Source organism: Lathyrus oleraceus, chromosome 3, assembly GCF_024323335.1.
Source record: "Lathyrus oleraceus cultivar Zhongwan6 chromosome 3, CAAS_Psat_ZW6_1.0, whole genome shotgun sequence".
NCBI lineage: Eukaryota > Viridiplantae > Streptophyta > Magnoliopsida > Fabales > Fabaceae > Lathyrus > Lathyrus oleraceus.
The window spans coordinates 510,050,010-510,073,013 of record NC_066581.1 but is presented as its reverse complement, the minus strand read 5'-3'; the positions used below and the strand labels follow the sequence as shown (position 1 = coordinate 510,073,013).

The following is a 23,004-nucleotide window of genomic DNA, read 5'->3' as shown; positions in this document are numbered from 1 at the left end:
CATATTGTCATTGCAATCACAAAAATCTTAACCCTCTTATGTGATTTAGAACACTATTTTTTTATAGCCAATAGTTAGATACTAGTATTATATTTACATCTTTGAACTTCTAACTTCCTTTACTCTTAATTCAACTAGTTAAATAGGTTGAAATATCTCTCTCGCGTGCATTGAACATTAAATTGTTCTTGTATTATGATATTCAATCATCTTTATAATGCATGCATAGTATTAAATTTCCATCATTTTTAAACTAATAAAATGTTATTTGAAATCCATTATATCATAATATAGATTTATTAAGAAAATAGGTGTTACTCATACAAACCAACTTTTAAGATGAAGATTGTCCCCACTTATAAACACATGTTTTAGTCCTATATTGTCCAATGTAAGTCTCTTAACGTACTCTCTCACGTTTAGGATTGAACATTTATAATAAAACTAAATAGGAGATAACCCAATAGCGGAAACCTAATAGTAGGTGATGTATCTTGAACGAGACCATTGATACCATAATTTGACAACACGATTAGTTAGGGATGTAAGAAGTTTTTCCGTCCAAAATCGGCAACCTTCAATATTCCTTCATTCTTCAAAATGTTTTGGTACATCACACTACACGAGTGAAAGTATTCAAAGGCAGAAAACAATTATTTCATATAGCATTTGATATCAAGATTGCCAAAGAGGGCTGCAGTGTCATGTACTCATACAGACGGTATAAGTTAAAGATGATTAGATGTAATACCCTTGAAGCTTCATGATATTGGAATGGTCAAGTTTTCTCAAAATCATTATCTTCCTTGCCACAAATTTTACACTATTTAGGTCTAAATTGATAAACCTCACTTTCTTCAATGCCATTATATTCCCAGTCTCAATATCCCTTGTCTTAAATACATTGCTGTACAATGTCCAATCTTCTTTCTCAGAGATCTCCATAATAGAGATTGCAATTTCTGGTAAAAGAATCTTAGAAGCAACATCGTCCATATAGCAATGTATTATGAGAAAGCCGATCATCCCAATATTACGAAGCTTCAAGGGTTTATTACTCTTACATCATTGTGTAACTATACTTTGTGTATGATACTTTGTGTATGAGTACATGAAGCATGACATTTCAAAGCTCGTAGTTAATCTTGATAACAAGTTCAGCCAACCACAAATTAAGTGCTATATGAAGCAATAGTTTTTGCCTTTGAATACTTTCATGCGTGGAGTGATGCATTCAGACATCAACCGATGAAATCTTCTTGTGACCAATTGTATTGTCACATTATGGTATCAAAAGTCTTGTTTAAGATATGGTGGACCATCTACTATTTGGTTTCCACTATTGGATCATTTACTATTTATTTTCACGTTCCAGATGTTCAATCACGAACGTGAGGGAAACGGGTGTTAAGAGTCTTACATATTGTCTGAATATGTCTTTATAAGTGGGATAATTCTTACTCTACAAACTGGTTTTGTAAGAATGAGTTGCTGCTTTGATAGGTTGTGTTTGTGGCTCCTTTCTTCCGTTTTATTGTCTAATTGATACTTTCCTCCCTTTTTGTCGTAAAATGTATTTTTCATTGAAAAGTAAAACATCCATTATCGTTGAGATTGCTAATCCAATTAATGTAACATGGTTTTATGAACAATGCTGTTTGTTTCCTCGTCATTTTAATGCAGTATGTCCTTTGTCGTGAAAGCATTTGTGGTCATACGTTTGTATAATGGCCTCACTAATCCAATTTCTTCTGCAAACTTCAGCATCTTAGCCGAACCACACCTATCGAAACTCAAGTTAGTTATTTCCTTTGTGGCATAGTTTTACTTTGAATGATTGCTCATTTTATTATTTTTCTTAATAGATCTTTGTGAAATGTCGTTTAAGTTTGTTTTTTGGTGTTTTAAAGATGAACTTTTTGTGTTTTTTTTTGTTGGTAGGTTGAGGAATTTATAATTGTGTTTGAAGCTAAGACTATACAAAGAGTGGAGCTTTTGGTATTGGCAACTTTGAAATTGAGGATGCATCATTTTGATGTTAATGTTTGATATATTTTGCTAATCGTATACCATTGTGAAATCGGATATGTTGTATTTAATTTTATAGAATCTTTATTAAAATTTATGAATGAACTCTTTGTACTATAACATAGGGATAGATAGGGAAATATAATATAATTTAATATATAATTGAAATTTTAATATACATGGGATAAAATATTTTATTTAATAATTTAATCTAACCACTATAAAAACAAAATCTATTCGACATATTTAATTATTAATAAAATATATTTTGTGATTAATATCTAAACAAAATATAACAAAAAATTAGCAAAAAAAAGAAAGAAATAGATTATTCAAAGTTTGTAGCTATAAAAGTAAATATAATAAAAGATTAGTAAACAAAAAGAAATTAAGAGATAAAGATGAACCGAAGAAAGACAAATCAATTAATATTAATGAGATTGACACTATTTTATAATAAAGAAAAGAGAAAAAGGAATATGCATTGAGACACATGTATCCGTCATATACGCTTCACAATATTAATGAGATTGACAATTCAAAATATTTTGATTGAATGTTAGTGTAATGTGTACTACATTAACCTAAAAAAAAAAATTAATTCAACAAAGAAATAAAAATAGAGTTTAATTGAAATACACTGTGTGACAGTGTAAAAGAATTTTACACCGTCAGTTAATCATAGACGTTAGATATTAAAAGAAGTTTGACTTTTATTTTAAAAATCTATAAAATAATACAAATGGATTATGGTAATGAATCGACAGTGTAAAACTTTTTACACTGATAATGTATAGTAATTAATCTCATAAAAATAAGAAAAAAATAAAAATAAAAATAAAAATAAGAACCTATATTTTTAACTTAGTTAACAAAGTGTTTACCAATTAAACGGATTTTTGTGATGATTGAATATGCATCTAAAAGAGAAAATAAAATAAAATGAGTTAGTGATGATTTCTAGAGAGAATGAACAAAATAAATTAAAAATTGGCAAATAACAAGAAATGAAGAAATGAATAAAATAGGGTAGAAGTTTCGATATAGGCAGGCTGTGACTAGGTCAAGGAAAATAGAAAACGCGTTATTAGTTAAAAAATATATATATATATTAGGATTGGGTAGTTTGAATTGTGAATCGAAGAATAGAAGAATTGAAGAATATGGGTAGAAAAGAAGAAGAAGAAGTGGCGGTGGGAGTACCAGTTTATGAAAGAAACGGCATCCCACCAAACGCGTTGATCGGAGATCCCAAAGGTATTCCCATCCAACAGACTATTTACAGAGACACTCCTGCTCCCTTCAATTGTCCTCACTGCGGTCACACCTCTCTCACCTCTGTCAGGTTTTTTTTGATCAGATTGATTTTCAAAATTCATCAATCAATCCATTTATGCTTATTTTATATACTCATCTTATGATAAATCCAGATCCAAGATTAGTCTGGCTGCATTCGTTGGATGCTTGATGCCGATGATGCTTGGAGTTTGCTTTCTTTGTCCTTCCATGGATTGCCTCTGGCATAAATACCATTACTGTCCTGATTGCCACCAAAAGGTATTACTAGTTCTATCATTTCAAGCCGAATTAACATATTTGTTTGCGTTCAATCACTTTAATTCCTAGTAGTTGTCTTGTTAATTCCTCCAATAGTCTGTTTGTGGCCTGGCTACAGCCGATGAAGTGTCTTGTTATTGTATGTAGGTTGCTGATTTTGAGAAATCGGATATCTGTGCTGTGATGGATCCGCCAAACTGGACACAAGAGAGCTTTGCATTGGCTAGATACTAGTATGACATTTCTATCTATCACTGCTCTTCAGTTGTGAATTTATTAAGTTTCTTAGTAAATAACTCTTATATGTGTGTAAATTTTATTATTATTCATAGGTAGATATGATGCATAGCTTTAATACACATTCTACTTCATTTGTTTCTTTCTTTCTGCTTTGGTTATTAAAACTGCATACTCACTCCATTCAACTTTCTCATGTGGAACTGCCTTTGCAAACCAATTTTCATGTGGAAACCTCAAACTTGGAAAACAATTTTTAACAAATTCTTTTCTGCCAAACAGTTGATTGACTATTTGGATTACTAAAACAAGGAAACCATATAAAACAGAAGAATAACGTTGATGCTAGTTTTGTTGAATGGCTATTGCTATGATTTATACAAAAACTGTCAAGTTGATATAATCTGTTACACTAGTTATAATTCAATTCTTTTCTTTTTTCTTACAATAAACTTTTCATCCTTTATGCCAAACCCTTCATTTTCTAGGTTCAGTAGGCAGCGAGGTTTTACCACCTAGAACAATTTATAGGTTTCATAGGGAGCGGGAGGGTGCAAAAACAAAAAAATACTAACTTTTTAAATTTGCTATTGTTTAAGGTGTAGATGTTTTCTCAACCTTTTTGCGATCTCGTGTTGGTTTTTTGGATCAAAAATCTTTTTGGCGGTGTAGTCTAGACATGTGTTTTGTTGGTTGTATACGGCATTACATGTATAGGATTATTCGGTTTAAACCTTAGTGGTAAGTCTTACCTGGATTATAAATTTGTATGAAGTTAAATATTTAAGAGATGCACATATATTCCATGCCTCCAAGATTTTCAATGTTGGACGTGGTGTTTAAGTGGTGTTCCAATCTTAGGTGGCCTTAGATTCAAAGTAGGTGTTTTATCATTTCAATATATTAATTATTATAATTTTTTAAAACTTTTTTAGTGTCGTATATCGAAAAATCGCGATCTTTCACGAAACGTATCGCATGCTTGCAAATAATGATTCGAATAGAGTCGTCACTGAACTTTATTTATTCCAAAAAGAGGAAAGAAAAACTATCGATAAAACCTATGGAAAAAAAAAAGAAAATGGTCGTCACAATCATTTTATTTTTCATTCTTGTTCGATAAGTAAAAGATCGCAAGCTAACATCACATTAACATTCAATTGCAAATCTAAGCAAGAGATTCCATGTCTCTCGTTTTAAATAGATTGTTATACAGACAATGTTGCTTATAACATTCTTTCACCGAAAGTCGCCAGACCATATTTTGGAGATCTCTGTGGGAGATGATTGGACAGTGGCGAGGTTTAACAATTAAGACGTAGACAATGTAAAATTTGTGGCAAGGGAGATAATGATAATGAGAAAGCTTGATTATCCTAATATCATGAAGCTTCAAAAGTTGATTACTTCTACATCTTCTTGTAACTTATACTTTGTATTTTAAGTACATGGAACATGACATTGAAGGGTTCTTTGACAATCTTTATATCAAGTTTAGTCAACCACAAATTAAGTGCTACATGAAGCAATTGTTTTTCGCCCTTGAATACTTTCACTTGCGAGTGTGATGTATAGAGACATCAAATAGTCAAATCTTCTTGTGAGATATACCTATCCTCACCCGATAAATGTGAGGAGCTTCTCATGGAGCAACCACAAAGGAAGATCCACAAGACATCCAAAGGCAAAGAAGTTCCAACTTCAAACACAGCATTGGACCTTCAAAGGAGACAGTGCCCTAAGAGGAGGTCAGAGAGTTTTTGAAAATAATCAAGAAAAATGACTATAGGTGGTTGGCCAACTAAGTTAAACACCTTCCAAAATCTCCATGTCTTCCTTGTTAGTAATCTCAGAGGCACACACGAAGTCTCTTTTGTAGATCCCGAGTGAAGCTCATGTCACCAAAGACATAATCGTTAATCAATTTGATGGAGTGATGGCCAACATTACCTCTAGTACTTGTTTGGGTTTCAGTAGCGAGGAATTACCCAAAGAAAGACAAAACCACAACAAAAATTTGCATATATCGGTGAAGATTAAAAATAAGAAAACAAAGAAATGGGCCAAAAAAATAACCAGTTCAACCAAGGGGCGCTGCCAGTAGTCACAGGGAGGGCGCAGAAACAAAATTGACCAAAAAAGAAGCCCAAAATGCCAGTCAATGGTCCATAGGAAGGAAGGGGAGTCAACATAAGTTGACTCAACCCTGGGCCTTAGGATCAAGCGACTGCAAGATCAAATGGCCACGATTGAATGGCACACGGTAGACTCAATGGGCACGCACGTGTAGGATCTATGCATGTGGGTGGAAACATGTGGGGCAACTGGCCTTGGGGTGTCACTTGTCACTAAACCACCAATCAATAAAAAACAACAAAGTCAATGGGAACCCTCACCCCCTTCTCATTCTAACGCCTCATTTTCTCTTTTCATTACCTCTCAACTTTTTCTACAACTTCTCTCGCTGGAGAAGGTGGTGGCCAAGGGCGGAGACCACCTCTTCTCCGACCAACCACACACGCCAAACCAAAAACACCCAACCTAATTTTCCCCCGAGTTCGAATATGGCTTCAAAGAACTCAAACGAGCAAGCACTCGACTGGGGCACACCACTAGGATTCCTCTGTATCCACCTAACTTTGATGAGAACGCTCGACGTGGGTATCATGATGGTTCGTCGGGGCATACCACTGACAATTGCATGGCCTTGAAATATATAGTGCAATAGTTGGTTGGCGTCAAGTACTTTCAAATAGCTAGGATCGAATGTGAAGAACAAACCATTTCCCGAACATTCTGGTCCTTTTGTTAATGTTGTTGAAGAGTTCATTGAAACTAAGATGATAAAGGAAGTTGAGAAAGTGAAGACCCCCATGCTGATGATCCATGAGAAGCTTACTGAAGCGAGGATAATCCAAAAAGTCCATGGTTTCTGTGAGATATACCTACCCTCACCAAATAAATGTGAGGAGCTGAAAAAGTGTTTTCAAGAGTTAATAAACCAAGGAACGATACAACTAGGACGGACGTTCAAAAAGTGATGAGAGTATTGCCACACTCGAGCCTCTTGAGATCCCGTACTTAAAACAAGATGCTCAAGAGTCTGCTCTGGTAATTTGTTTTCCTGCACCTTTCCCCTTCGAAAGCACTAAGGCGATGCCATGGAACTACAATGTCACGGTCTATGTGGGAGATAAACCATTGGTGTTAGAATCTAATGTCACAAAGGAAGATCCATGAGACATCCAAAGGCAAAGAAGTCTTAAGTTCAAACACAGAGATTGGACCTTCAAAGAAGACACTGCCCCAAGAGGAGGCCGACGAGTTTCTGAAGCTTCATCAAGAAAAATGACTATAGGTGGTGGACCAACTAAGTTAAACACCTTTCAAAATCTCCATGTTGTCCTTGTTATTTTGCTCAGAGGCACGCACAGAATCTCTTTTGAAGATCCAGAGTGAAGCTCACCAAAGACATAACCGTTAATCAATTCGATGGAGTGGTGGCAAACATTACAGCTAGTACTTGTCTGGATTTTAGTAGCGAGGAATTACACGAAAAGAAGCCGAACCCCAATAAAACTTTGCATATATATATATATATATATATATATATATATATATATATATATATATATATATATATATATATATATATATATATATATATATATATATATATATATATTCGATGAATGAAAGCTTTAACTTTGATTTTGATCATGAATATGAAAGTTTCTTTGAAGGTTCTAATTTAATCTTGTATTTTTTTATGGAATTTAATTATTTTAAAGCTTTATTCCTATTACGCAATTTATGTTTGTGCTAGTTGTCTCGTCCCTTTGGTGAAAGATAAATAATATAAAGCGGTATATAAACTCACTTTTGAATTTTATACATCTAATGACAATGAAGATCAGTTGATTGAAGTTATTTTAAAATTTTGGTTTATGGTGAAACAAAGTAATTTTGTTATTCCGTCCAAATTAAATGATACAAAAAATATTGGAAAGTGATAGAATGCAATAAAAAATTATTTATATTCAGTTTTAATTAATATTTTAAAACTCAAACTAATCATCGACATGATCAATCTATTGTGTTGTTGGGTTATTGGTCGGATCTATGAATCATTGGTTGGATCATATGACTTCAAAAATAAATTTATACAAATTAAAAAAAATCATGAGATAATTTTGTTTACATAAATTTTATAATTATAAAATTTACAACAAAAAAATTTATAAATGTATTCATGTAAATATGGTGAATAACAATCTTAAATAAAATTTCAACTTTCAAATATAATAATTTATTGATCCTCATAAATTAACAAAGTTGGAAAACAATTGTATGATACCATTAACTAATAAATTAATATAGAATATCAACAAATATTACGCTTTATATAAATACTAATTAAAAATAAAAGATAGAGTAGGAAAATAAAAATTTATAAATAAATAAGTTAGTAAAAATAATGTGACTTTTATACCAAAATAATAATGAGATTTATATTGAAAATAATATGAAAATATAATTTTATTTTCCATTAATAACATAATTATTTTTCAAAATTGTTAATTTATAATATTATTATATTGTACAATTAATTTTTTAATTTATTTAATTTATTAATTATATTATATAATTAATAATAAATAAATTTAATGAGAATGCATTAGAGATAAATATTGTAATTATAAAATATCCAACTCTTTTATCTTCTCTTATAGACCAAATTAAATACCAAAGGGCTGAATGATAGCAGTTGTAAAAGTACAATACTAATGGTTTTGAAAAACACAGGGTTTGATTCTTAAATTTTTTGTAATTTTAATATTATTTAATTATTATAAATAATTTACATAATTATAATTTTTAAATAAAATCATATATTTTCAAATAGAGACACCAAATTTAAATAAAAAAATAAAAATAGATATCTAAAAAAAAACATAAAAAAAAAACATGTCGGATCTAAAAAAATCCATCGATTCACATTCGTCAGATCACATTATTTTTCATCCGATTACTTGCAATTATGGTCTAATGACTTTAACAGACCGCTGTCCTTTCGGATCACAGTCTAATCAATTTGGTCGACCGAAATAGTCTAAATTTTTCTCCATTATATTTTTTTAATTAATTCAAACATAAAAGTATACCATCTATTTCATTTTATTTTAATAATCCAAATATTTATATATTTGTATTTACGGGAATGCCTACATTTTATTTTAAAAACAATATTTAATTAAAAGGAAATATGTACACATATGAGTGGTGGGACAAGAATATAAGCATCTTTTGAATTTGAATATAACGATGCTCAATGGTCAAGCACCATTATAATTTCTTTTACATGCTTTTTTCTCTTTCAACATTAATCAAAAGTAACTGCCGAACAAATGAATAACTAGTTATTGTAATTATTTTTTAAAGAATTGTTATTGATCATATTCATCTTACAAAATAGTGGAAATTATTGTCACTTATAAACAGAGGTGTCTATGGTTTACTTTTGAGACAAAAATTCATCTGATTTAATAATAAATTTATTCACAATTCAATTTGATTTTAAATAATTGATTAAAAAAACTCCAATCCAATTCTATTTCATACAATTTAATTTAAATCAATTTTTGAATATTCAGATTAAAATTATAATTTTTATTTAGCTTAAAAAATACTACAGATGATATATATAATATATAATATATATTATATTTAATGTTACAAAATAAGAGTGATTGATTATGATAAAAAAAAATGAAATTATAAATATAACTAGTTAAATCAAACAAATAAATAGTATTAAAAGAATAAGAATGTTTTACATGATATTTTTGAGCTTATAAAAATTAATACTAGTTTAAAAGTTAATTTTATCAACTACTTCAATTAGTTTATCAGTCATAAGCTATAAGTTATAAATTATCAGTCATCAATCATAAACTATAAGTTATCAGCTAACTTATCAATCGACCGTTATTTTTACCAAATAGAGTCTAAGTTTCACCGAATAACAAATTAACACAACATATCACAACCGAACCAAGTGGGTTTTATAAAACGACATTTAATAATATTTGTTTTTTTGTTGTGTTTTTTTATTTTTTTGGATCGATTTGTAGTTTTTATTTGGATCAGTTTGGATTTGAACACCTCTACTTATAAATACATCATGTCATATATTGTTTGATAAGACTCTTAACACATTACTTCACACCTAATATTATCAAATTTGGTGTGAATATAAAAAGATGGTGACTCGATAGAGAAACTTGATAGTAGATGATTCAATGGATCTTAAATCAAACAAATTTGTTATCATTTTAGGATTTGGGTTTGACATAATACAATCTTATAGTAGATGATTCAATGGATCTTATATCAAACAAATTTGTTATCATTTTAGGATTTGGGTTTGACATAATACAATCTTACAAAAGCGATTTATAAAATGAAGATTGTCTCTACTTATAAACATATGCTCATATCACACGCTTGTTTCGATGATTCGCAATCACCAACTTTTTCAATTTTGTCACCATCCACATATTGATGGATCAAAAATAACGCCTTGAAATCTTTCTTCTTCTCTTGTTTATGCATTGCTCGTTGTGCATCCGTTGCGGCTTCGACAAGAGGACTCACCTTGTTCTTGATCACTTCAAGAACATCTTGGTAGTTGATCAGTCATCATTTATGTTAGTTTTGATGTCATTTGAGTGCCAAAAGCAGGTGAATTCCTGTGAATTTGGACAATCGTTTGAACTTATTATTGGTAGATTTTTAGAGAAACTTAATTTGCTTAGGTTTTACTAATTCTGAATTATTTTACTCGTTTGAGGTTTTAGTAATTGGTGGAGGCCATACGCGTATGGTACGTCCCAGATCAGAAAAATCCCAGAATTTGCCTATTTAGTCGAAAAATATAAATTTCCAAGGGTTTGACAATTTTTGAGTACAGAGAACACGTTTTGAAGGCTGGAACACTGAAGAATTCATGGTGGAACAATATTTTCATGAACTTTTAGGATTGAAGACCTCTTTTCTTCCATTAATTTTTAATGTCTACACTTTCTGTCATGTTTTTCGTTATTGTTCTGAGTAGCTAAACTCCCTAATGCTGGGGGGACCCTGATTCGGATTTATGATACAATTCCAAATTTCTACCTTGCAATGACTTTGATTTTGTGATATTTGAGTTATTTACAATTTGTGCTTAATGCTTTCTCTTTCATAAAAAATGAGTTTGATATGTTGTTAATATTTAGGCTTGATCGCCATTGTTAATGTTTAGTTGTGAATAATTCATAGTAGATATCACCTAGACCTAGGGATACCCTGTGGAAATCGGAATATTCTTTATTAAAATAATGCTTAATTTCATCTGTAATTCACTATGAACATAAGGATTAATTTGAATGATTAAAGATTTTCTCACTAAGGACTTAGGAGTAAACACCCTTAAGAACCGGTAATCAATGTTATTGAATTAAGTTGTTGCAAGGTTAATTTAGTGTTGTTGATTTATACAATCATACATCTTCCCTAGCATGTTCAATCATAATACTTTTAAATCGTTCAACTGTTTTCTTTACTTTCTTCTACATTCTATTTTCTACTTTTCAAACCAACACTTCAAAAAAAATCAGGTTTTTGTTTAACTAAGATAGAACCCAAACTTTGTATCGTCATGCAGTCCTTGAGATCAATACTTGGGGAAATTTCTCTTATTACTCCATTGACAGATTCGTACACTTGCTAATTTACCGATAAATAGTCAAACAACACATTCATTTGTTTTCACCATTTATTGTAATTCTTCACATCAAGGATCAGTAGGTTTTCAGGGATTCTTTTATTGAAGACAGAATTCATGTTGCACACTAGATGTTTGTAGATCGGAATCAGGTTCTTGATGGCAAATGTTAGAATTTGGAACCACAAGATTAGTGAATAATGGAGATATTGAATGTGGAGAGGAAGAGAGAGTGTGTGTGTGAGAGAGAGAGAGAATTTTAATTAGAGAATTATTAATGGTAAGAATTTGAATTTTCATTAATAATAGATGAGGATGCTCGTTGTCATTTATACATCAAAATAATTGGATTGAGATACAAGTAACATAAACTAAAAGCAGAAAATAACTACTTGTAATCGGTTACGCAAAATCTGTAATTGATTACAGCGGAAACAAAAAATAATAATTTCATAACAGTGATAACTGGTTACTGCGAATGCGTAACCAATTATAGCTTCAAAAAAATTCTTTTTTAGTTTTTCCTATACTTTTCACACAATTGTAACCGGTTATATCCCGTGATAATTTATTACAACCTCATATAAACCTATTACAACACTTAAATTATCAATTTTCTCCTAACACTAATCACTTACCAATTTCAAATCTATTAAATATTGTAGATAGATAATTTATTATGTTTATTTTTAAACTTATTTTCTCCATCCAATATAAAGTTAGGTGAAGTTATATGACCTACTCTCAAAATCATCTGAAGTTTTTGGGAGTTTTATGTGGGTTAGTTACAGGTCATATTTAATCCAATATAAAAGTGAAAAATATTTTATGAGTTTATGTATCATCGATTTTATCATGAAAAATTTTGAATTTGTGCGGTAGCCCGCATCAAAGACAGCCCTACTTACTCTTCTACTCCCTCATACCTTTATTATAAGAAGAAAAACAAAATTTAAATACATTAAATAATAAATATGTCTAGATTATATATTGACCAAATTATTAATTATTAAATATATTTAAAAAGTAAACTTTTAAATATTAAAGATCGGTATTAATATATATATATATATATATATATATATATATATATATATATATATATATATATATATATATATATATATATATATATATATATATATATATATATATATATATATATGTTTAGTTGGTTATATTTGAGATTCGAGTAATATTATGATTAAGAATGAATAGAGTTAAATTAAACACCTATCATAAAAAGAATGAGCTAAAGACAATGGTGTATAGTCAAAGTGTGAAGTCTCCAAAGTACACTTCTTTTAATGAAGAAATGATGATAGAGAATTACAAAGGTAATCTTTCATGATATTGGCATCCTTCCCACTATTGAAAAAGAAGACATAAGAATGAAAAGGTCGAGTGACTTAACTCACAATAAAACAACATGTCTCATGCAATTCAACCAAGTCAAAACCGGTATTGGACTTGGATCCCTTAAGATGCATTAAAAGACGATTTTTCTTTATTTCTATCATGCATTTCTAATGGACTTTGGCAAAGCAAACAGAAAGTATACAAAAAAAACAATCATCTATTCACTTTCTGGCCTTACTTTTACGTGACCAATCTCAAAGGCTAACATTGTTGGTGCAAAGGTAGAATAAAAGATGAATATTCTATTAAGAGAATGACGGCTACAAAAAGGATTAAAAGTTACAATGATTGACACCCTATTTATAAGCCTCTAACAAACTTAAATATGAATCAAATCTAATATTTAAATCTAATATCTAACAAACTTAAATATGAATCAAATCTAATATTTAAATCTAATATCTAACAAACTTAAATATGAATTAAATCTAATAATTAAATCTAATACCATCCCTTAATTCATATTCCATCAAAACTTGTAACACCAATTCCATCCCTTAATCTGAGAAATTGATCAGTCTTGATAGCTTTCGTCAGAACATCTGCCAACTGCTTCTGAGTGCTACAGTGTACAACTTCTAACACTCCCCTCTGAACTTGATGTCTCAGAAAATGATACTTGGTCTCAATGTGCTTGCTTCTCCCATGCAACACTGGGTTTCTGGCAAGATTGATTGCAGACTTGTTGTCAATCATCAGCTTCAGAGGTTTGTTTACTTTAATCTTCAGATCCTGCAATAGATTCAGAATCCACACAGCTTGGCATGCAGTAACAGCACCTGCAATATATTCAGCTTCACAAGTTGACAACGCCACAACAGGTTGCTTCTTGGAACACCAAGAAATGGGACCTCCCAGAAATTTGAATAAGTACCCAGACGTACTTCTTCTGTCAACTCTGTCTCCACACCAATCAGAATCTGAATAACTCTGAAGTTCTGACTCATCCTTTCTTCCAGAAGGAAATAATACTCCATACTTCAGAGTTCCCTTGATATACCTCAGAATCCTGACTGCAGCTTGGTAATGGGACCACTTAGGTTTACTCATGAACCTACTAACCATCCCAACTGAATAGCAAATATCAGGTCTGGTATTGCACAAATACCTCAGAGAACCAACCAACTGTTTGAAGGTTGTAGCGTCCACTGTAACACCCCAAATAATGTAAAAGAATTATTTAATTAAGTTGATAATATTATTTTATTAATTTAATTAAATAAATTGGGTTATTATTATTATTATTATTGTTATTATTATTATTATTTGGAATAATAATAATTGGAAAATATATAAGTTGGGATAAGAGAAAAAGTTTCTCATTTGGAACAGAAGAGTTTTACGTGGAAGTTGAGAAGCTGCAGAGAAGGGAGAAGCTGTAGAGCAAAGGCTGAAGAGCGGAAAAGCGGAAGCGTTGAGTTGCCGAATTATCTCAGGTAAGGGGTCTGAACCTTATTAAATGATAATATGCGAGCATTTTCATGATTTATGTAGGATTGTTGATGGATTTTGGGGAATTAGGAAGATTGGGGAAGTTGGGGTTTACCGTCGTTTAGTACTATGATGAATAAGTCGAATTAAGCTGAAATTGAATCCGTAGTTGTGTGAGTCGCGTTTTCCCGAACGCGTAGCCTTTTACGGAAGTTGAATCGGAGGTCCGGAAGTCCTCCGACGGCGGAAAATGCGGAGAACTCTGCATTCTGCCTTGTGTTAGCGCAGGAACTGCTGTTTTGTCTGCGTTAACCGGTTAACCCAGGGTGTTAACCGGTTAACACTGTTGTATATTGTGAAAATGTTGCGTTTTGCCTGCGTTAACCGGTTAACCTATAGCGTTAACCGGTTAACACTGTTGCGTTTTGCCCAGAAGTGAGTTTTGCCTGCGTTAACCGGTTAACCTGTGGCGTTAACCGGTTAACACTGTTCCAGTATTGAAAAATGACTAATTTTTATGTTGAAATGGTGATTTGGCCTATTGTGGTTGATTGTGATGAATCCATGTGTTAAGATGTAATGTTGTTGTTTTGTTGAGTTGTATGTCATGCTATTAATGATGAAGATAACATGATCATATGATGTTGTTGTTGCGATGTTTTGCGATGTTGATTATGATGCATGTTTGGTGTGCATGCATTCATGAAAGGCCGATGCCTAGTGATGAACGGACTGAGTTCCAATGATGTTGTTGACTCCGGGCTTGTTGAGAGGCTTGGTTCCTTACGGGGAACTCGGATTCTATGGTGATGAATCTGGGAGTGGTGATCCTGTAGTGGTCACAAGATGGGTATACCGAGTCGTGTTGAGTCATGCATGGGTGTGTGCGTTGCATTTGATATGTTGTTTCGTTGATGTTCATGAGTTTGTTGATTATGATGATGATGATGAGCTGTGTTGGCATGTGTGAAATATATAATTATGTTTATATTTATGTCGTTATATTATTATTTAATAATGTAATTCTCACCCCTTCTGCATGTGTTTATGTTCATCTATGATGAGCAATGTGCAGATAAAGAGGAGTAGCTTTCGTTGAGGTTTGAAGAATAAATGTAGAGCTATTCTACGGAGTCGAGTCAAATGCTCTGGTCATGTGACACCGGGGTTATGGGATTCGATAGATAATTATATTTTATTTACGTTGTTCATGAGGATTAAAATGTTGAGATGTTTTGTCGAGACAATGTTGAAACATTTTTATGAATTATTATATGATGAAAAATAATAATTATGTTGTTGTCCGCTGCGAAGTTTTAAATAAATTAAATAATGTGTTATGTGTTGTGATGCGATAAGTGTATGTTGTAAGAAATGTAAACTCTTCTACATGTGGTACTCTGATAACTTATTTAAATATGTCGATTGGGTAGAAGGGTGTTACATTAGTGGTATCAGAGCATGGTCAGTCCAGTCGAGTCATAATGTGATGTTTTCCCTGTTGGTCGACGAGTTTAAGAATTTGGGAAGGTTTATGAAGAATAACCCTCCTACATTCAAAGGGCGCTATGATCCAGATGGTGCTCAGATTTGGCTGAAGGAGATTGAGAAGATTTTCCGGGTGATGACGTGTACTGAAGCACAGAAGGTGCAGTTTGGTACGCATATGTTATCTGAAGAGGCTGAAAACTGGTGGGATAACACTCGCCAGAGAATTGAAGTACCAGGTGCTGAGATGACTTGGGAAAGGTTCAAGACGGCCTTTCTGGAGAAATATTTTCCTGCTGATGTGCGATGTAAGAAGGAGATGGAATTTCTAGAACTGAAGCAGGGTAACCTGTCTGTTGCTGACTACGCTTCGAAGTTTGAGGAGCTGGTGCAGTATTGTCCTCACTATAATAATGCTGATGCTGAGGGATCCAAGTGTGTCAAGTTTGAGAACGGATTGCGTCCCGAGATCAAACAAGGCATTGGTTACCAGGAGATTCGTAGGTTTCCTACATTGGTTAATAAGTGCAGGATATTTGAGGAAGATAGCAAGGCTAGGACTGCTCATTACAAAAGTCTTAGTGAGAAGAAGAATAAGGATCGTGGTAGTCCTTATGCATCTCCGAATGGTAAAGGTAAGCAGAAAATGGTAGATGAGAAGAAGCCAAGTGGGGGAGGATCTTCCATAGCTGGTAAATGTTTCAAGTGTGGCGAGCCAGGCCACCGTGCTGATAGCTGTACCAAGAAAGTGCTGAGATGTTTCCGATGCGGTCAGACTGGTCATAGAGTTACGGAATGTAAGGATGCTGGTCCGACATGTTTTAATTGTGGCGAGAAAGGCCATATCAGTTCGCAGTGCTCGAAACCGAAGAAGGCGGCTACTGCAGCTCATACTACTGGTAGGGTGTTTGCTCTGAGTGGGGTTGAAGCTCCTAAAGAAGATAATCTGATTAAAGGTACTTGCTTGATTAATAATGTTGAATTGCTTGCTATTGTTGATACTGGTGCTACTCATTCGTTCATTTCGTATGAGTGTGCGACCAGGATTGGTGTGATTATGTCGTCCTTAGGCGGAAGTATGGTGATAGATACTCCTGCTAATGGTTCTGTGAAGACTTCGGTTGTTTGTCGAGGTTGTCATTTGACGATCCTTGAGAGAGAGTTCGTGGTCGATTTGGTGTGCTTACCCTTGCACCAAATTGATATTATTCTGGGAATGAATTGGCTAGGATTCTATGGCGTGTTTATCGACTGCTATAGGAAGACGGTGCGGTTTTCTGAAGTTGGTGAGAATGACGAGGCAAGATTTCTATCTGCTAGGCAGGTGGGGGATTTGGTGAGAGATGAAGCTCAGATATTCGCTTTATTTGCGTCTCTGCAAGCGGATAAGAAAGTGGTGAGTGTAGAATTGCCTGTTGTCGGTGAATTTCAGGATGTGTTTCCGGAGGATGTAAGTGATTTACCTCCAGAACGTGAAGTCGAATTTGCCATTGACTTAGTACCAGGTACGAGTCCAGTGTCGATGTCTCCTTATAGAATGTCGGCAACTGAATTGGTTGAATTGAAGAAGCAACTTGAAGAATTGCTTGAGAAGAAGTTTGTGCGTCCAAGTGTTTCTCCTTGGGGTGCACCAGTATTGTTAGTGAAGAAGAAAGAAGGTACGATGAGGTTGTGTGTCGATTATCGGCAGTTGAATAAGGTGACTATCAAGAATCGGTATCCATTGCCGAGGATTGATGATTTGATGGACCAGTTGAGTGGAGCTCATGTTTTCAGTAAGATTGATTTGCGGTCGGGTTATCATCAGATCCGAGTGAAGTCAGATGATATTGCGAAGACTGCTTTCCGTACGAGGTATGGTCATTATGAATACACTGTGATGCCGTTCGGTGTGTCTAATGCTCCAGGTGTGTTTATGGAATATATGAATCGTATATTTCATCCGTACCTTGATAATTTTGTTGTGGTGTTCATAGATGATATATTGATATATTCTAAGACGGAAGAAGAGCATGCAGGACATCTGAGAATTGTTTTGCAGGTGTTAAGAGAAAAGAAATTATATGCAAAGTTATCTAAATGTGAGTTCTGGTTGAAGGAAGTGAGTTTCCTTGGCCATGTGATTTCGAGCGGTGGGATTTCGGTTGATCCTGCTAAAGTTGTTGTTGTATTACAGTGGGAGACTCTGAAGTCTGCTACTGAGATACGCAGTTTTCTGGGGTTAGCTGGTTATTATCGCAGATTTATTGAAGGCTTCTCTAAGTTGGCATTGCCGTTGACGCAGTTGACTAAGAAGGGTCAAGTGTATGTGTGGGATGCAGCTTGTGAAGCGAGTTTTGTTGAGTTGAAGAGGCGGTTGACCAGTGCTCCAGTGTTGATCTTGCCTAATCCTGGTGAGTCCTTCGTTGTTTATTGTGATGCTTCTTTGATGGGTCTTGGTGGTGTTTTGATGCAGAATGGTAAAGTTGTAGCTTATGCTTCTAGACAGTTGAGAGTTCATGAGAGGAATTATCCTACGCATGATCTAGAACTTGCAGCTGTTGTATTTGTGTTGAAAATGTGGAGGCATTATCTGTATGGTTCCAGATTCGAAGTGTTCAGTGATCACAAGAGTCTGAAGTATCTGTTTGATCAGAAAGAGTTAAATATGAGGCAGAGAAGGTGGTTAGAATTACTGAAGGATTTTGACTTTGAATTGAGTTATCATCCCGGTAAGGCTAATGTAGTTGCAGATGCGCTGAGTAGAAAGTCTCTACATATGTCTATGATGATGGTTCGGGAGCTTGAGTTAATTGAACAGTTCCGTGATATGAGTTTGGGTTGTGAAGTTTCCGCTGATAGTGTAAAGTTGGGTATGCTGAAGTTGACTAGTGGAATTTTGGAAGATATTCGGAATGGTCAGCAAGTTGATGTCGCTCTAGTTGATCATATTACTATGGTTAACCAGGGTAATGGTGGTAATTTTGAGATTGATGAGAATGGCATACTGCGGTTTAAAGGTAGAGTTTGTGTTCCGGAGGTGTCCGAATTGAAAAAGAGTATTCTTGAAGAGGGCCATAGGAGTGGATTGAGTATCCATCCAGGTGCAACTAAAATGTATCAAGATTTGAAGAAGTTGTTTTGGTGGGCTGGTATGAAAAGAGATGTTGCTAAGTTTGTGTATGCCTGTTTGACTTGTCAGAAGTCAAAGATTGAACATCAGAAACCGGCAGGTATGATGCAACCTTTGAAGATTCCTGAATGGAAGTGGGATAGCATTTCCATGGATTTTGTGACGGGATTGCCAAGGACGATGAAAGGTAATGATTCTATTTGGGTGATTGTGGATCGATTGACTAAGTCGGCGCATTTCTTGCCGATGAAGATTAATCACTCTTTAGAGAAGTTGGCAGAGTTGTATATCGAGGAGATAGTGAGGCTGCATGGTATTCCATCCAGTATTGTGTCTGATAGAGATCCCAGATTTACTTCTAGATTTTGGGAAAGTTTGCAGAAAGCGTTGGGAACTAAGTTGAGGTTGAGTTCAGCTTATCACCCTCAGACTGATGGTCAGACTGAAAGAACTATCCAATCCTTGGAGGATTTGTTGAGGGCTTGTGTGTTGGAGCAGAGTGGTTCTTGGGATAGTTATTTGCCGTTGGTGGAGTTTACTTATAATAATAGTTTTCATGCTAGTATCGGTATGGCTCCATATGAAGCATTGTATGGTAGGAGGTGTAGAACTCCATTGTGTTGGTATGAATCAGGTGAGAGTGTTGTACTCGGACCTGAGATTGTGCAGCAGACGACTGAAAGGGTTAAGATGATTCAGGAGAAAATGAAGATTTCTCAGAGTCGTCAGAAGAGTTATCATGATAATCGGAGAAAGGCGCTTGAGTTCCAAGAGGGAGATCATGTGTTCTTGAGAGTTACTCCGACGACAGGTGTGGGAAGAGCTTTAAAGTCTAAAAAGCTTACTCCGAGGTTTGTGGGTCCGTATCAGATTTTGAAGAGAGTTGGGGAAGTGGCGTATCGGATAGCTTTACCGCCGTCGCTTTCTAATCTGCATGATGTGTTTCATGTATCTCAGTTGAGAAAATATATTGCGGATCCTTCGCATGTTGTTCAGTTGGATGATATCCGGGTGAGGGATAATTTGACCGTTGAGGTGTTGCCAATTCGGATAGATGGCCGAGAAGAGAAGACCCTGAGAGGTAAGAAGATTGCTCTGGTGAAAGTTGTTTGGGGAGGTCCAGCTGGTGAGAGCTTGACTTGGGAGCGTGAAGATCAGATGAAGGAGTCGTATCCGGCTCTATTTGCTTGAGGTATGTTTTCGAGGACGAAAACTTCTAAAGTGGGGGAGAGTTGTAACACCCCAAATAATGTAAAAGAATTATTTAATTAAGTTGATAATATTATTTTATTAATTTAATTAAATAAATTGGGTTATTATTATTATTATTGTTATTATTATTATTATTTGGAATAATAATAATTGGAAAATATATAAGTTGGGATAAGAGAAAAAGTTTCTCATTTGGAACAGAAGAGTTTTACGTGGAAGTTGAGAAGCTGCAGAGAAGGGAGAAGCTGTAGAGCAAAGGCTGAAGAGCGGAAAAGCGGAAGCGTTGAGTTGCCGAATTATCTCAGGTAAGGGGTCTGAACCTTATTAAATGATAATATGCGAGCATTTTCATGATTTATGTAGGATTGTTGATGGATTTTGGGGAATTAGGAAGATTGGGGAAGTTGGGGTTTACCGTCGTTTAGTACTATGATGAATAAGTCGAATTAAGCTGAAATTGAATCCGTAGTTGTGTGAGTCGCGTTTTCCCGAACGCGTAGCCTTTTACGGAAGTTGAATCGGAGGTCCGGAAGTCCTCCGACGGCGGAAAATGCGGAGAACTCTGCATTCTGCCTTGTGTTAGCGCAGGAACTGCTGTTTTGTCTGCGTTAACCGGTTAACCCAGGGTGTTAACCGGTTAACACTGTTGTATATTGTGAAAATGTTGCGTTTTGCCCGCGTTAACCGGTTAACCTATAGCGTTAACCGGTTAACACTGTTGCGTTTTGCCCAGAAGTGAGTTTTGCCTGCGTTAACCGGTTAACCTGTGGCGTTAACCGGTTAACACTGTTCCAGTATTGAAAAATGACTAATTTTTATGTTGAAATGGTGATTTGGCCTATTGTGGTTGATTGTGATGAATCCATGTGTTAAGATGTAATGTTGTTGTTTTGTTGAGTTGTATGTCATGCTATTAATGATGAAGATAACATGATCATATGATGTTGTTGTTGCGATGTTTTGCGATGTTGATTATGATGCATGTTTGGTGTGCATGCATTCATGAAAGGCCGATGCCTAGTGATGAACGGACTGAGTTCCAATGATGTTGTTGACTCCGGGCTTGTTGAGAGGCTTGGTTCCTTACGGGGAACTCGGATTCTATGGTGATGAATCTGGGAGTGGTGATCCTGTAGTGGTCACAAGATGGGTATACCGAGTCGTGTTGAGTCATGCATGGGTGTGTGCGTTGCATTTGATATGTTGTTTCGTTGATGTTCATGAGTTTGTTGATTATGATGATGATGATGAGCTGTGTTGGCATGTGTGAAATATATAATTATGTTTATATTTATGTCGTTATATTATTATTTAATAATGTAATTCTCACCCCTTCTGCATGTGTTTATGTTCATCTATGATGAGCAATGTGCAGATAAAGAGGAGTAGCTTTCGTTGAGGTTTGAAGAATAAATGTAGAGCTATTCTACGGAGTCGAGTCAAATGCTCTGGTCATGTGACACCGGGGTTATGGGATTCGATAGATAATTATATTTTATTTACGTTGTTCATGAGGATTAAAATGTTGAGATGTTTTGTCGAGACAATGTTGAAACATTTTTATGAATTATTATATGATGAAAAATAATAATTATGTTGTTGTCCGCTGCGAAGTTTTAAATAAATTAAATAATGTGTTATGTGTTGTGATGCGATAAGTGTATGTTGTAAGAAATGTAAACTCTTCTACATGTGGTACTCTGATAACTTATTTAAATATGTCGATTGGGTAGAAGGGTGTTACATCCACATCCTTTCCATCAGAGTCAGAATCCAGTTTCTGATTTGTATCAGAAGGTGTGACAGCAATCTTACAATTCTCCAATTCAAATCTCTTCAGAAGTTCTAATTCATACTTGAGCTGATGCAAAATAATACCTTTCTCAGAGTATCTGAATTCCATCCCTAGAAAGTATGTCATTTTGCCTAGATCAGTCATTTCGAATTCATTCATCAGAACTTTCTTGAACTTGGCTATCTCCTGTTCAGAACTTCCAGTCAGCAGTATATCATCAACATATAAACATACCAGAGTCATATTTCCTTCAGAAGTATGCTGAACATAGACACCGTACTCCATCTCACATTTCTGAAAGCCTTGCTTCTTGAAAAATGAATCAATCTTCTTATTCCAAGCTCTGGGCGCTTGTTTCAGTCCATATAGAGCTTTGTATAATCTGTACACCATCCCTTCCTGATTCTTTTTCACAAATCCAGGAGGTTGTGACACGTAAACTTCTTCTTCTAATGGACCGTTCAGAAATGCAGATTTTACATCTAAATGCATCAGAGGCCAATTCCTGTTAGCAGCTATTGCAATCACCATTCTGATTGTTTCATGTCTTGCTACAGGTGCAAACACTTCAGAGTAATCCAGCCCAGGTTTCTGTAGAAATCCTCTGGCTACCAACCTTGCTTTATGTTTGCCAATTGAACCATCTGGCTTTAACTTCTGCTTGAAAACCCATCTGACGCTGATGGCTTTCTTGTCTTTTGGAAGGTCTGTCAGCTTCCAAGTCTTGTTTCTCTCTGTAGCATCAAGTTCTTCTTTCATGGCCTTCAGCCAGAGCTTCTGCTTAAGAGCCTCTTCTGTACTTATGGGTTCAGAGTCTACTAACATGGCACACTGAATAACTTCTCCTTCAGAGTCTACTTCAGTGTCTTGCAGCATGTCAAATTCTGCATATCTTCTGGGGATGTTTCTGACTCTTTGTGGTCTCTGAACTTGTTCAGAGTCTTCAGCTTCAGAGTT

At 34.5% G+C, this 23,004-nt stretch overlaps 2 protein-coding genes across 9 annotated transcripts; both read left to right on the top strand.

Annotated features, from left to right (window-relative positions):
- Positions 1-3,082: 3,082 nt before the first annotated feature.
- Positions 3,083-21,856, top strand: LOC127128486 (GSH-induced LITAF domain protein). 8 transcript variants are annotated; one of them, XM_051057828.1, is made up of 4 exons: positions 3,083-3,373; positions 3,459-3,585; positions 3,733-3,818; positions 10,683-11,027. In XM_051057828.1, exons 1-4 carry the CDS (start codon positions 3,192-3,194, stop codon positions 10,777-10,779), a joined length of 492 nt encoding a protein of 163 aa, XP_050913785.1. In that variant the 5' UTR covers positions 3,083-3,191; the 3' UTR covers positions 10,780-11,027. The 8 variants fall into 8 exon arrangements, with proteins under 8 accessions (XP_050913785.1, XP_050913789.1, XP_050913792.1 ...); XM_051057832.1 differs by lacking the exon at positions 10,683-11,027 and adding an exon at positions 21,628-21,856 and having other exon boundaries at positions 3,096-3,373; XM_051057835.1 differs by lacking the exon at positions 10,683-11,027 and adding an exon at positions 20,454-20,470 and having other exon boundaries at positions 3,096-3,373.
- Positions 15,780-18,960, top strand: LOC127132025 (uncharacterized). The gene is made up of 2 exons (XM_051060888.1): positions 15,780-18,423; positions 18,932-18,960. The coding sequence occupies exons 1-2, from the start codon at positions 15,780-15,782 to the stop codon at positions 18,958-18,960; spliced, it is 2,673 nt and encodes an 890-aa protein (XP_050916845.1).
- Positions 21,857-23,004: the final 1,148 nt, after the last annotated feature.

Excerpts from the sequence above, each read along its gene's own strand:
- LOC127128486 (XM_051057828.1), top strand. The coding sequence starts at position 3,192 with ATGGGTAGAAAAGAAGAAGAAGAAGTGGCGGTGGGAGTACCAGTTTAT. Across the intron at positions 3,586-3,732 it reads GTCCTGATTGCCACCAAAAG|GTTGCTGATTTTGAGAAATC; the intron begins GTATTACTAGTT and ends TATTGTATGTAG. Across the intron at positions 3,819-10,682 it reads TTTGCATTGGCTAGATACTA|TAATTGGTGGAGGCCATACG; the intron begins GTATGACATTTC and ends TTGAGGTTTTAG.
- LOC127132025 (XM_051060888.1), top strand. The coding sequence starts at position 15,780 with ATGTGTTGTGATGCGATAAGTGTATGTTGTAAGAAATGTAAACTCTTC. Across the intron at positions 18,424-18,931 it reads TGCTTCTAGACAGTTGAGAG|AGTTTGTGTTCCGGAGGTGT; the intron begins TTCATGAGAGGA and ends GTTTAAAGGTAG.